This window comes from Sparus aurata, chromosome 10 (genome assembly GCF_900880675.1).
Source record: "Sparus aurata chromosome 10, fSpaAur1.1, whole genome shotgun sequence".
NCBI classification, from domain to species: domain Eukaryota; kingdom Metazoa; phylum Chordata; class Actinopteri; order Spariformes; family Sparidae; genus Sparus; species Sparus aurata.
Window position 1 is genome coordinate 17095774 of NC_044196.1, and position 14641 is coordinate 17110414.

Genomic DNA, 14641 nt, shown 5'->3' on the forward strand with positions numbered 1-14641 from the left:
TCGCTCCCAAAGTGATTTCTAACCTAATATAAACCAGAATAGAGCGGGTGGTCTGCTCCCCTGTTCCTCCTTTATCGTTCATAATCTTTGCTAACCTTCATTTAACCTTCATCTAAATTCAATTGGAGCGAAGTGCACTTTAAAATCAAACCGGGATTTTGATCTTTGGCCCGGCGTTCTCGTCTCCCGCCGCCATAAATGTCGCCATAAATCAAATTCCCAATTAAACATTAGCCTCTCCTGCCAAAAGCTCCTCGCGTTCTCCATCTTGCACGATATAAAAACCTTTATACGAGGGCTGTGACCGATGGCCGTGTCTGTCGTCGCGTGTGCGCATGTGGACATCCTCTACCTACGAACGCCCGGCGAGTTTTCAGGCCGCGTCTGTGAGAACTTGACCACACCGGCACACTATGCAGAGTTTATGGAGAGAAAAACGCTATAAATACAGACTTAATCAAGAGGCAGGTTCGTTCTCCGGGATGTTTACGCTCTCCTCACTTTGTCAAGAGCAAATTAAACCAAATGCAGCAGCAGAATAAGATAATAGATTGGAAACGACAGCCAAACAGCCAATTTTTTCATCTAAAATAGCGCGTTGCTCCGGTCTCTGTGATCCCCGCTGGCTCTCTTCTGCATGTAAAATAAAGTCAAATATTATTCATGAAGCTCTTCCAGCAGACAGCAGAGTGCTTTCCAGAGGTCAAAGGACACAAACACAGACTCAAACGCACGAAAGGTTCAAACTCATTTCCTTCACAGACACGGGAGAAAGTCTCCGCCATCTGAACTCTGCCGGTTTATTCTGCCCTCAGCTCCGCGTGTGCGTGTGTGTGTGTGTCAGAAAAATAATACCCTATAGGGGAAGCGCTCAGGTTTCCAGCTCATACGTTCCTATCTGAAATGTCATTTTGATGGCGCGGCGCTTGTTTAATATGACGGGTAGTTTGCACTGACCCAGCAGGTATTGTCAGGATGAACTCTTGAACCTGTTTGAAAATTCCAAAATGCCTTACCCTTAAAAAAAACTTCTGAAGCGCTCCGATCCTTCTGAATATATAAAACATCGTAAAGCAGAGACGCAAGAGTTGTTACTCGACAGTTTTACATTAAACTCGTCCTTATTTCCCAGAATGTTCTTGAGTCAGTTGCTCAAGGCATGAGTGTTTTCATCATCAGTTTTAATGGTTATTTTCTGGATGAATTGTTTAAATGGGCTCTATGTAACAATGTTTACGTGTAGTTATTATTATTTAGTGGCCACATTTTAACGCGACTTGAAAAATGTGCTCTTCCCATCTCTCTTGGTTGCCTCTACAAAGCCAGTGGACGACTGAGGTTGGCTTTTCCGTGACTTTATGCGCGTTCACGAACGCCTCGTCTCGGTGCCTCTCTCTGCTCTGCTAACGGGGAGCAACAGTAGCCAGCGTTAGTTTAGAAATGGAGTCCGCTAACATAAACGAATCCAGTGCAACACAGAGAACCTTTGAAACAAACGGTGAACAATGTCCATCACAACTTCCCAGAGCCCAAACATCTGTCCTTTAAAGGTGCACTATGTAGTTTTTGTGGAAAAACGATTAATTGGAAGATCAGAAAAGGAAGATCTGTTTTTCTGCCTGAATAAACTAAATATACAGACTCTTTGTTTTCCTGACTGAATAAACAAACTGACCTTAAAGAACAACAAATGTTTATACTATATTACTTTGTTTATATGTGGCGGACCCTGCCACCTTTCTAGCTTCAAACAGTGTTCTTATTTTCCTCTGAGAACATCTCATTTATTCACTTATGGAAAAATTAAGTATTTTACCTTGATAATATTGTAAAGATTTAAATATCCAAAACTCCAAAACAACACAGAGGCCCCCTTTTTTTCCTGAAAATCAGTCCAAAACCCAAAATATAATTAATCTGCTGTCTCATGTGATTAAAAACAAGCAGCAAATCCTCAAATTAGAGCCGGAGCCAGCAAAATGCCTGCTTAGAAATGACTTCCACAATTAATGGTTTTACCAAAAGAGTCATTCAGATTATGTTAAACCATGTCTGAAAATGGCCTTTTTTAAATGTTCAAGCAGGATTTATATGTTTAACAAGTCAGAAGGGCACAAATTTAGAGGGTAAACTTGGCAGTTTGGAGAACATTTCCTATAAACCCTCTATTTTTTCTTCACCTGGCATCATGTCAGATTACGTCACATCAGGGAGGCGTTGTCCTTCACTCTGCCTCCACTGGATGTGCGACAGTAGAAGGTTGTGAGGCCGAGCACCTGTTCTTTTGTCCGAATTTACATCACGGTGATTTACTGAGTTACGTGCCTCATGTATTGTATTTTTATTAGACGTCATGTAGTCTCTTTAATTTAACTTCACCCTCCCTCTGCCTCAGTTTCCCTCTTGCTCACTCACAGCCGCCTCAGAGCGGCTATCGACGTGCAGAAAGTGAAAATACACACATGTAAAAACTGTAATTACCTGAAAGATAACATTATGTCTTGGATCACATTTCCTGCACGTTGCTCGGCAGTGATGCACGACATCACTCAAGGCCGTGTTTGACGTCCGTGAGCTCTTTTTTTTTAAATGGATTTTAAAAAGCAGCGTCAGGAGAGGAGCCCGCAGTAACTCAGTGGAGACTGAAGTCAAATAAGCAGCCAGTGTTTCCTCATTAATGTTAATGTCGCACCCTCGTGATGTTTGCCTCGTCACATTTGCATAATTGCCTTTCTGACTGGAAAACGGTTTGAATCAGCAATCCGAGGCGGGTCGGCCGAGCTCGATGCCGAGCGAGACGGGTGTATAGCAGCGATGTGTCTCGTCGAATGTGTGGCCGAGGCTGTCTCCGTAATAAGCTGCTCAGACTTCATTAACTCTGCGAGTGTGACCAGACTGCTGAGAGCGGCTGGATGTCACTCTGACAAACACACACACACACACACAGGAGACGTGGTGCTGCTGTTTGCTGCACAAAGGATTTATATTTGCTGCCTCACATGTTCGTGTTTTCTCCGTCGTCGTCGTCGTGGTGACAGCATCTGGTTATTTAATCCTCGACTGCTATTTTTGTTTGTCGTCTTCATCCTCCTTTTATTCCCCATCGTTCTATTATCATCCACCTCCCAGCGTCTGCTTCACGTTTGTGCTCGTTTCTCCTCTCGCTGCTGTTGAACCTGTCTCTCTCCCTCTATTATAAATCATATCCAGTGTTTGCAGCTTCTGTGGGAAGTTGATGCATCTGACTCTTCTTTCCTCCGATAATTGTCTTGTTTGCGTTTGCGCGCTGCCATTTTATTGTTCAGATGCGTGTCAGTAAAGAAAAGGGTTGTTTTCTGGAGCCTGTCAGGATTTGATATGAAACCCCGAGACATGTTTTCCGGGCTGTCCAGCTCATTGTTCACAATAACTCGAGGGTGAACTGATTTGGATTATGGTGGTCAAAGCTCACTGTGACCTCACAAAACACTTTTCTAGGCCGTAACACATATGATCAGGTCACATGTGAAATGCACTGTGACATCATAATGTAACAGCTCTGCAGCAGCAACTTGACTGGTGCGCGGAGGCAAACGACGGCGATGCTGTGATTCTAGTTTCACATTTGTCTCGGTGTCTTTGGTGCACAACATCAACATAGTGAGAGAAAATGAAAATGAAATCAAAAGCAAGAAATGCAATAGTCAAGAAACATGAATAGAACATTTAAATATATGTTTTATTTATTTTATTTACCTTTATTTTACCAGGAACATTCCTGTTGAGATTCAGAATCTCTTTTCCAAGACGGCAGCATAGAAAGTTTCACACATATAGGAACAATCACCAACTTACAACAAACAACATTCAAACTTTCACATAAAAAAAAAAAGTGAAAATATGGATTTAAATTTGCATCTTATTTAAAAATCAGTCAGCCAATAATGTAGAATGCTGCTTTGTATCCTCAGTAAGAACATATATAAGTAGAGAAAGATCATGAAATGCACATAATACTGTTTGTATTGCGTATTCCATCATCACACACACATTCCTACCTGAATGATAAATCTCCTGAAGGCACCATTTGGACAAACGCATAATATTTGACGTGTCCTGCCCCCAGACTTGCATAATTTTGGCAAAAATGCGGCAGAAATTCTCTGATCCAAACCCATTTTTTTAAATTTAAAGCCACTCACTCTCTCATGTCTGTTTTTTTGTCTGCGTCCAGGTGATGCAGCACCCCAGTGAGGGTGCTCAGGTCCTGGGGCTCCACAGCCAGCTGAAAGATGCCTCGGTGCCCGTCGCCGAGATCAGAGTCTACTCCCTGTCCAGCCAGCCGATCGACCACGAGGGACCCAAAGCAAAGATGTCCGGTGAGCCCGTCGTCCAACCGCACCTGTCTGCGACCGTCCGTCTTCTCTTTTAATATGTCCTCATTCCTTATACGTCCTCTGTGCTTCCAGATCGCTCCCCAGACATCGACAATTACTCTGAAGAGGAGGAGGAGAGCTACTCATCAGAACAGGAAGGCAGCGACGACCCCATTCATGGACAGGTGGGTTTGGACAAACAGTAATTCTAGCTGTTGATTAATCTCGTGGTTGCTCTCGCCGCTTGTAAGACAATACGGCAACTTTGGGAGACAAATGAACAATGCTGTCACATTTGTCCCAAGGGTTAGGGTTACACTAATCTGCTATACAGAGAAATATGTAATTTCATTCAAGGAAAGGAGGCATTTAATTTTGTCTCCCGTCGCTGTAACTTCACAGAAAGAGTCAGAAAGTGAGGAAGGAAGTCGACAAACGGAACTAAAACTTGGAAACATTACCCCGTTCGTAAGCAGTCACGTAGACAACAGTGGTTGTTTAACAATGAAGACAGCAACTCCCATGATCCCACACTACTTACATATTTTGTTTTGTTAGATTAATACAGATTAGTACAGATTAATAGCAGCCAAAGAGACTGATTGCTGATGTTTGCCCAAATTTAGAAAAACTAGTAATGAAATAAATTGCATTGTACTTCAGTACAATTTTAAGATACTTGATGTTTGTTTCTATTTTCTGCTACTTTTTGCAAATTTTGTACGTTTTTCTCTTCTCCATTTATTTGAGAACTGCTGTTACAAGTTGTTATAACCACAATAATAATAATCACAGTCATCATCATCATAATTTATATAGTGCTTTTCAGGAGACCCAAGGACTCTTTAAACAGTAGGATAAAAGAGACAAACAAGTTCTATCACTTTTACACCAAAGTTAGCGTGTACACAGGTTCTAAAAACAAGTAGTTGACTCTTTTCACATTGCCGGGAGACACATTTGACTTTCTGTTTTTTTTCTTCCCTTGCATGTCCAGTTTTTCATCAAGAATGTGTCACAAAAACGGGGAACAGTAGAAAGCAGCAGATCGTATACCTCATCAGAGTAAATCCAGAAGAGTCTTTATTGATAATATCCTGAATTAGACACGTTGTTTTCTCTGAAGCTGACAAATGAAGTTGCCAAAGAGTGAGCCATCTCACTTCTTTCTGACCTCTGTGTTATATTTATGTCACAGCGGAGCCAGAAATAAGACCAAAAACCCCCCAACACAGATTCTGAATATGGAAATCTGATAATTGGTCCAGTCCTAGTAAAATGAATCACATCCTGTCTGTTTTACTAGAATCTGTTGGTCTGAGCAAATAATTTACCTTATTGCTGTAAAACAAGTTGTTCAAGTGCAGAAAAATCATCTTTAGAAATCAGTTTCCACCTGATTCACAGTTAATGGAGTCTCTGTATGGCCACCTGGTTGCCTTACTATTCATTTCTTTTCCAGAAGTTGATAGAACAGGGAAGAAGTTCCCAAACACACCAGGCAGAGGGCGTTTTACTGTGGAAAGAGCGACGGTGATGGTGTTTTGGGGGGGATGCGAGGGATGTGAGGGGAATCGGCGCCCATCGGTGCGAGAGATTGGAAGAGAGAGTGAAAAGGACCAAAACAGACAGCGGGGGGAGATAAGACGGGAGCAACAAGGCTTTGGAGGCCGGATTGAAAGGGCTGAATGGAGGGATGCTGAGCGGTGGGGTGGGGGGGGAGATGGTGCGAGGCTGAAGCTACGGCACGACTGGAGCAGCGACACGAGGCAGAATAAAGAGGATGGGGAGCCGATCTGACACAGCTGGTGTTCAGTTTAATGTAAAGGAAATTGATTTTCTTCTCCTGAATGAGGAACACGAGACGTTTGATGCTTTATAACTCACCGATGTAAATATCAAACTACCGCATCGGCTGCAGTTTTCTTCTTTCCCCTCTCAACAGAGCGGTTTATATAATCTGAGTAAACAATCAGCTTGTTACAACACGCAGGACCGCTCATGCTTCTTGACCCGTTTGACTTTGTTGCATCAAATGTCTCCATAATCCGAGACCTCAGCAGAACAATGTGACCAAACTATCCGCCTGTATATCTCCGCATATCTTAAGAACCGTTCATCCGATCTGCTCTGCTGCTTGTCAGGGTTGTTGCTGAGACACAGAAGTCGCAGTTCGGTTTGATTTTCAGTACAGGAACAAAAATCCCTAAAGCAAAAGGCCAGGTTTCTTTTCATTAATATTCAGCTGACAGTCGTGGTGTTAAAGTTTGTTCCACCTAGTTAAGCATTTAAAAAGACAGTAAAACAAAGCAAAGTTGGCAGATGAATAGCTTAAACCTAAGAAATTCCCTTTTTAAAGATAATAACAAAAACAAGCACATAGATATTTGCAGATTATAAAGAGGTTTTGTATCTAATTTATTCAAATGTTGTATGCTCTGATTTAAATGAGCAGACAGTTTTAGCAGAGTTCAGGTATTCGAGGAGCTTGTTCCCAATTGGAGAGGACAGAAACTAAAAGCTTACTAAAATTTGGACACCAATACTAATACATTTTGAATAAAGCGCTCTGGCTTCATGGCTCTATGGACTGGAGCTGGGCTCCCACGTGATCCCGCTCACTTGATCTCACGGGGAAGCAGACATAAACAAAACTGAGATCAGCGTGGCGCAACAACTTGCCGTAGTAACGCCATGCAGTGAGAAGAAAAGAGTAGAAGCTGAAGGTTAAAACGAGTCTGGACAGAATCAGTGGTGGGATTTTAAGTTTCTGTCAACAGTGGCATACTAGCTAACGTTAACCTCAATTCAGGAGGCTTAAAAGTGGATTTTTGAACCCCTCACGTTATCAAATAATTTGAAGCATTGAATCTGATCATGGAGCCAGACCAGGTTTCTCTTCCAGTTGTCGGCCCTAACAAAGCACAGTGCCGGCGGCAATTTTGTTTGATTGAGCTTTTATTTACCAGCCAACACCCCTCTTTTGAACAGCTTGTTTTGAACTTAACTGATGTCCAACATGTCTGACAATGTCCAAAATCATGACATCAACAGATAAGGCTGCCGTTCTTCTTATTGTTGTATCTCATGAAAAGATCAAAACTAACAGTTCTTCGCTCTGTATTTGAGTGTTTCTCTGTCAGCGACTCCTGTTTTCTACCAAAGCTGTACATCCTAAGAAATGACTCACAGACCTCTTCTTCGGCTCTTTCAGTATCTCTTTGACGAAGAGGATGAGGTGAGGAAGAAGAAGCCGAGGCGTAAGCTCCCCTCCAACGCCGCCATCACCAGGGTGAGAAAAGCACCTCTCTCGTATTTGTCTGCAGAGCAATTTGCTGCAAACCTGTTTGGCGAAAAAGTCCTTTCAAATAGATTTTGATTCGACCCGACTCCCCCTCATCTGCCTCTAGCCTCACCTCATTCAACCTGTCCACCTCTCTCCACATCATTTGCTCCTCCCTCCCTCCCTCCCCTCCCTCCCTCGCCTGTTGTTGGTTTTCTATAAATCCATTTTCTCGCTCTCATTCTCAATACATGTTATTCAGGCCAATTTACCGGGGAGAAAACATTGAGACAATTCACCGTAATCGCTTCCAATGACACTAACCACTTCCTCACACACGCACACACGGACATTATGTATTTATACACAAACACACACATAAACACTCAGCAGGAACACAGATTAACACAAAATTGTGGGCAGCCCTGAAAATTACAATGGACCTGCTATTTGACAGAAGGGAAGCAATGTGTCTGTTTGTGTGTGTCTGTGTGTGTGTGTGTGTGTGTGTGTTGTAGCAGCAGGAGTTTGTCCCAGCAGGTCATTAATTGAGCACTCCTGTGGAGGTCTCCATGAGACTGTCACTGCTGCTCCCTAACACCACCACCTGTGGACAACACACATGCTGTCTCTCTGTCACGCACACACACACACACACACACACACACACACACACACACACAGGAACCAGAATTTCTTCACTGCTGCAGTTGAAGAACTCGTACTCGAAAGCAATTACGTCAGACGCCCATCCTGTACTGCAGACATACACATTGAGAAACATTTACATCCCCAGAGTCCAGCATGAAGTCGACCCTCTCCACTGTCGAGCAGCAAATTGGGACACAACCTCCAAAAACACTCCAGCTCTCTGCAGCCACTCAGACGTCCACTTCTGTTGCGGATGAAAGCTTTGCTTAAAGCTGAATGTCACCACAAACACTCGGATTTATCAAATTATACTAACGTTTTCTTCCGAACAAGGTTGTTGGGTTTCCTTTTGATAAGAGGACGCTGTTCATCACAGTTTACAGAAAAGTGCTTCATGTGAAGTCAAGGTAAAAAAACAGGATGCTAACTCTACACCGGAGTCCCCTTTAAAAAAGCATGAAAATAAACAGAGCTCACGCATGTTTTAAAACTGTTTAATGTTTTCAATCGTCATCGTCCGTCAGCATTGGATGGAGTTGATGTCTAAATGTTCATTTTTGGGTGAACATTTCCTTTAAGATGTGTAGAGGACTGAAGTTTTAGCGCCATTTGTTTGAGCGTTAGAATCCAGCTGTTGCTTTTTTTTTTAGCTGTGTTACTGCAACTTTACTTAAATCCCGTTATTGCGCAACACCAAACAACAGACCGACACGGCTGGCGACCAGCTGGTGGACACGGCGCTGCATTAAGATGCTAAGGAGCCAAAAATATTTTCCTTCAGGAGATGGTGGAGACCAAAAATGGAGCAAAAAGAGAGTGAATATTGGACATGCACTCATTTGGTGGCCAGAAACACCACTCTTAGTGAATGCTAATGTTGCGGTTAATGTTCACAGCCTGTTTCCACTAGCCCTAAATGAAATTAAAATAAGCTGATGCAGATTTAAAGTAAGTTTTGCTATTGTCTTAAAAAGTGTGAGAAAAAAATTGTTATTATTATGCAGCTGAAAGAGCCGCTGCTTTAATGATAATAATAAAAGAGTCTAGCTAACACTCATATTTCAAGTCTTTTTCAAATGTCACGTTGAGAAAAAGATTGTAATTTTCGAGCCCTGAGCTGCTGAGTCACTTTTAATAACGTCTCCTCGTCTCTATTCCCAAATAATTCATCTTGTTAAATAAACAAACATCCCTTTGTGCACTGAACATCTGCCACGCGAGACGTCGACTTGATAACCTCGATAGCGCTCTCGCACATTCCAGCTTGATAACACAAGGCGCAGCCAGCACACGAACATCTGCATAGATAACACTTTTTTTCTTGATGTGACACGCAGAAATATGTCCTGCCGCTGTATCCATTAACTGCTGCTGTTTTGAACCACCGAGCGTGAAAAGTGGGCTCGGAAATTACCGCTCTATCCCGCTCCTGTCATCGCTTTTCTACGCCATACATCCCCAAACATCCATCTTCTGAATATCTCGCGCTGTCCTCATTCCCTTTTTCTCATTTTCTCTCCCCGCAGCAACCCAACATCAAGCAGAAGTTTGTCGCCTTGCTGAAAAGGTTTAAAGTCACAGATGAGGTGGGTGCTGTTCCCTTGATTTTTGGCCCTTTTGCCTTCCTGATATCACTCTATATCCCACATCCCCACTTCTGCTTGTGCTCGGTTGAGAGTGCTTTTGCGAAAGTAAACATGTATTTCAGTTTAGCCTTTGAAGACATGGAGGTGTGTGTGTGTGTGTGTGTGTGTGTGTGTGTGTGTGCGTGTGTGTGTGTGCGTGCGTGTGTGTGTGTGCGTGCGTGTGTGTGGGAGAAATGTGTCAGAATAGCCGAGATTCAGATGGCGGCTCAAACAAAAACAACACTGTCGATTAAAATAGAACAGAAATGTGTCCGTATTTAATGTGTCGGTGCTTAAATGTGTGTGTTTTGATCTCGCTCTGAGTCTGTTTGGGTGTGTGTTTAGGTGTGTGTTTCTCTTGTGTGAACGTGTAGATGTTTGTGTGGTTTACCAACCAACCAAAATGTGTGCCTACATATCTGTTATTTTGCAGCCCTGAGGCACTACATGTTTCCTAAAGCCTTTGCTTTTTGCTGCATCATGTTTTGTTTATTAGTTATATCTATTTTTTTATCTTTTCGCATCCGTTTTATTTCTATTATCCGGTTTTATGCTGCTATAACATAAAAAACAAACTGTTTATCGATGTACACGAGTTTGTGCCCTCAGGATTTAGCACTGAAGTATCAAAAACTTGCTTACTTCTAACTTTTTTTAACTTCTTCTACTACTGACGCTACTAGACGGATAATTCCAGTTTATTACAACAATGATTAGTACCTGAGATCAGCCGGTGCTGTTTAAAATAAGAAAGAAATGCGAGCAGATGACGGTAAATGCTTTAAACCCAACTAATCCCACTTTTGGAAATGTGGCTTGAAAGATTCCACAGTCAACCTTGATCTGATTTACTGTTTTCCCGCTTAGCTAAAAGGAGAGCTATTATGCATAATTCTCTTCTTTTCCTGTCTCACAGTGTTTTGTATAGGCTATTGTGCATGCAAAGGATCTTGAAAGTGAATAAGGTCAACGTAATACCAACAGAAGCTCCTCTCTCCCACAGAAAACACGGCTCCTGAAACACCTCGTCAGTAGTCCCGCCTTTAACCCTGTGACTTTGTGACATCACACTACGTCACCTTGTCACACAGTTTCATAATGCTAGTTTGGCACGTACGAATTTATTCAGCACGGCTGCGCTGTTGTTGTTGTGAGCAATGCTGGCTCGGGCGTGTGTGAGCGGACCAATCAGAGGACACTGTGTATTCAGGAGGAGGAGTCTAAAAGAGTGAAAATGAGCATAACGTGTCTAAATTAAAAGGTTTAGATAATCAGATCAGACATAGTAGCAGTGTTGCCGCCATGTTCCATGTACTGGCTGCCGGCTGCTCTTGCACGATCATGTAAACAGCAATCTTCTGCGGACATTAGGGGGCTGCCGGAGGGAGGTGCACATTCATTTGAATCCAAACAGTTTCCACAGTTGAATCAGTGAAGAACAAACGCTTAAAGATGACTCATAGAGCGAATGAGCTACAAACATGCATGCTAATAAGCAACTTGTTAATGGTTAATATGTGTTCCCTGATATAAAGTGCTATCAGACAAAGATACAAGTGTGACATGGCTACAGTATCATATTGGAACAGGGACTCTGATGATTAGGATCTCTTGTTAAACAGGTCACTGCGAGACGTAAACATCCGTCTTCTTTCACTTTTACTTTCACTGCGAGTGAAATCTCAGATTGCTGTTTATTATTACCGCTGCTGACATCATCATATCTCTCCTCTGTTACGAGAAGATCAGATAAGGATGGCTGCGTGACCGAAGTGTGTTTTCACTCTGTGCACGTGTCTGTTGGTCACTTGTCTCGCCTGTATGTGTGTGTGTGTCGTCCAGGTTGGGTTCGGCCTGGAGCACGTGTCCAGGGAGCAGATCCAGGAGGTGGAGGAGGACCTGGACGAGCTGTACGACAGTCTGGAGATGTACAACCCCAGCGACAGCGGGCCGGAGATGGAGGAGACCGACAGCATCCTCAGCACGCCCAAACCTAAGCTGAGGTAACAGCGCAGGCTGAGATTATATCTAGTTTGTACTGTACATTTTGTGGGTGAAATGTCATGATGACTCCCAGGAGCTAGATACCAGACTGTGGAAGCTAATGATGTTCCATGAAAAATTCAAAGATACTCACGTCTATCTGAACATGTCGGTGCTGCCTGCTTCACACCTGCAGTACCTGCGTACACACTGTTAGGACTCACTGGTCTCCACTGACACTCCAGAGCCCCCTCTGTTGGTGAAACCAGCTCAGTGCTCTCACATATACATACTGAGGATTATTTGAGGTTTACATTAGCCAGAACCGGGTCAGCTAACCTGGAATCCATCAATTACAAACCACAACTTCAGTTCTAACGGCTGCTGCGTCAGTAAAGTTTTCTGGTTTTGTGTCCGTGTCTCCAGGCCGTTCTTTGAGGGGATGTCCCAGTCCAGCTCGCAGACGGAGATCGGCAGCCTGAACAGCAAAGGCAGTTTGGGTCGAGACCCTTTCAGTCCGGTAAGTGACTCAAAGAAATTTCACTTATGTGAGCTGCGGGGTGCTCAAGGAAACCTGAACGACTGTGGTGCTTTGTTTCGGATCATTTTTCTATCTCAGCGGGAGCTGAGAGCAGTAAAACTTCATTGTCCCCAAAGGGCGTCTGACTTTACAACAAGACCTCACATGAACAGGTGTTACAGGGCCAACACACCCACGACTACATAAAAGCAGAAAGATTCTCTATAAATGAATTTAAATCTGTGTTATGGCCATCATTTCTACTTTATGTTATGTTTATGATCACATGAATAATAAACCTAAGGGGTTCCAACAGTGAAGAAAAGGAGAAAACATATTTCTGTTACACAAGATTCCAGTGAGTTACTGGATAATGATTCCTCTTCATCCCTGTCTGAGAAGGAATCTGCTCATCATATGCATTTTATGAGTGTGATAAACCATTAAGGTGAATTATTAATTATTGATTTTAACCCTTAAACTCAACCAAATCTCTGACAGTTTTTTTTAAACTTAATTTTATTTAGTTTTTCATCAACAACAGTATAATCAAAACAGTTTCCTCCGTTGTTCCTCCTTTATCATCTGTATATAATGTTTGTGCATATTATAGGCAAGTATAATGCGAATAAAACAAAAAAAATGTAATTATAATATCTGTTTATGTAAACAAATCGTAAAGATCAATATGAAATTAATTAAATATGTAAACAAAACCATAAAGATAGCTTCGTTTACATTTTTAGTGTTAGTCTTTATGGGTTTGATGGGTATATTATTATTTTTTAAATAGAAATAACAATAAATACATACATAATTATTTTATGGGGTTTTTCACACTTAATATATTTTTGTATAATTATATTGAATATGTAGACAAACCTTTAATAATATTATAATAGATTTGAACATTCATTATTATATTTTAAATTTAAAAAATTATAATGAATATTTAGCAAACCCATAAAAATGAATAAAAATATGTTTGTTTACATGTTTATTATTTTTTATTAAAAAACTATAAATCTATAACAAAACCCAAGAAAACAGTATTGTTTACATGTTTACTATTAATTTATTTGATTGGTTCACATATGTTTATGTGTTAGAATAAATATTATTGGCTTACTTAGCATTTTTTTTGTGCTTTTTTTTTAAATCTTATTAAAAAAAAACATTTCCCACAGAGCTTCACACTCACAGTTTACATGTGTCAGGATAAAATAATACTCACACATTGGAACAAAACACACACAGTGACATGAAATAGTGTGAGAGTCTGCGAAAACAACATGCGACTCCTCGCTGATGTGTTGAATATCCAGAATGTGACGGCCGTGAAAATCGCCCAGCAGGGGGGTGAAGCGGCGTGTGAATATAAGATTTGACAAAACGTTTCCTCGATGGAGCGGAAATCTAATAGCTCCTCTTTGACGGCCGCCATCTGCTCAGTCAGAAGTGTGTTTAATGCGGTCGGGCTGAATGGATTTCACTGGATGTCTCCTCCTCTCGTAGTAACACTGAAGTGAGCCTCTCAGCGCCCGAGACGAGTGTCGGCACACTTCCTGAAAAGATGTTTTAGTCGAATCTGCTTTCATTTCAGATTTGGGAAATTTTGCATATAATTTGCACACAGAGCTGCTGTTATTTTAGATTAATAAGGATGTTTTTTGTTATCAGCCTGTAGAGTCACTCTCGCTCCCTCATCTTTCCAGCAGGGAGAGCAGCCTCCTCTAGAGAAGATGAAAATCTCCCGCAGCCGCAACCTGGAGGAGGCGCTGTCTGAGACCGACACACTGGTACGACTCTTGTAATGTGTGGTGTGATGGAGAGAGTATTAATGGTGCGTTGGGATCCATCGTTAATTTCCCTCCGAGTGGGGATTCGCTGCCATCTGCGCCGTAAGTGAGACGGACTGAGAGAGACGGAGAAACAAGAAGTGATGGAGTGTCGGAGATGATGCCTTTAAGATTGCCCGTATCTTTGTCTGACGCCGACAGTCTGTCTTTTTGTATGTGTTTTAATGTGTGTATGTGTGTGTGTGTGTGTAGGAGCTGACAGACCAGGAGCTGTTTGCTGAGGTGGGCCCCAGCATCATGGTGTCCGTGGCAGAGAAACCCCGGACGCCCCTGAAGAGCAGCAAGAGTGAAACGCAGGCCATGCCATCGCCGAGGTAACCAATCAGCCGAAACCATTATGAAGGAACACTTTTAAAGGAGCAGTC

General features: G+C 42.2%; 1 protein-coding gene across 4 annotated transcripts in view; it reads left to right on the forward strand.

The window, feature by feature from the left end:
• Positions 1 to 14641, forward strand: part of pacs1 (phosphofurin acidic cluster sorting protein 1) — a 70237-nt gene that overhangs the window by 44526 nt on the left and 11070 nt on the right. For 3 of the 4 annotated variants that reach the window (XM_030430698.1, XM_030430696.1, XM_030430700.1), the window contains exons 5-12: positions 4214 to 4358; positions 4449 to 4540; positions 7570 to 7647; positions 9816 to 9875; positions 11757 to 11917; positions 12324 to 12417; positions 14133 to 14216; positions 14469 to 14590. In XM_030430698.1, coding sequence (XP_030286558.1) covers positions 4214 to 4358; positions 4449 to 4540; positions 7570 to 7647; positions 9816 to 9875; positions 11757 to 11917; positions 12324 to 12417; positions 14133 to 14216; positions 14469 to 14590 — 836 coding nt within the window. The remainder of the gene's footprint in view (positions 1 to 4213; positions 4359 to 4448; positions 4541 to 7569; positions 7648 to 9815; positions 9876 to 11756; positions 11918 to 12323; positions 12418 to 14132; positions 14217 to 14468; positions 14591 to 14641) is intronic. The other variant, XM_030430697.1, reaches the window with a different exon arrangement.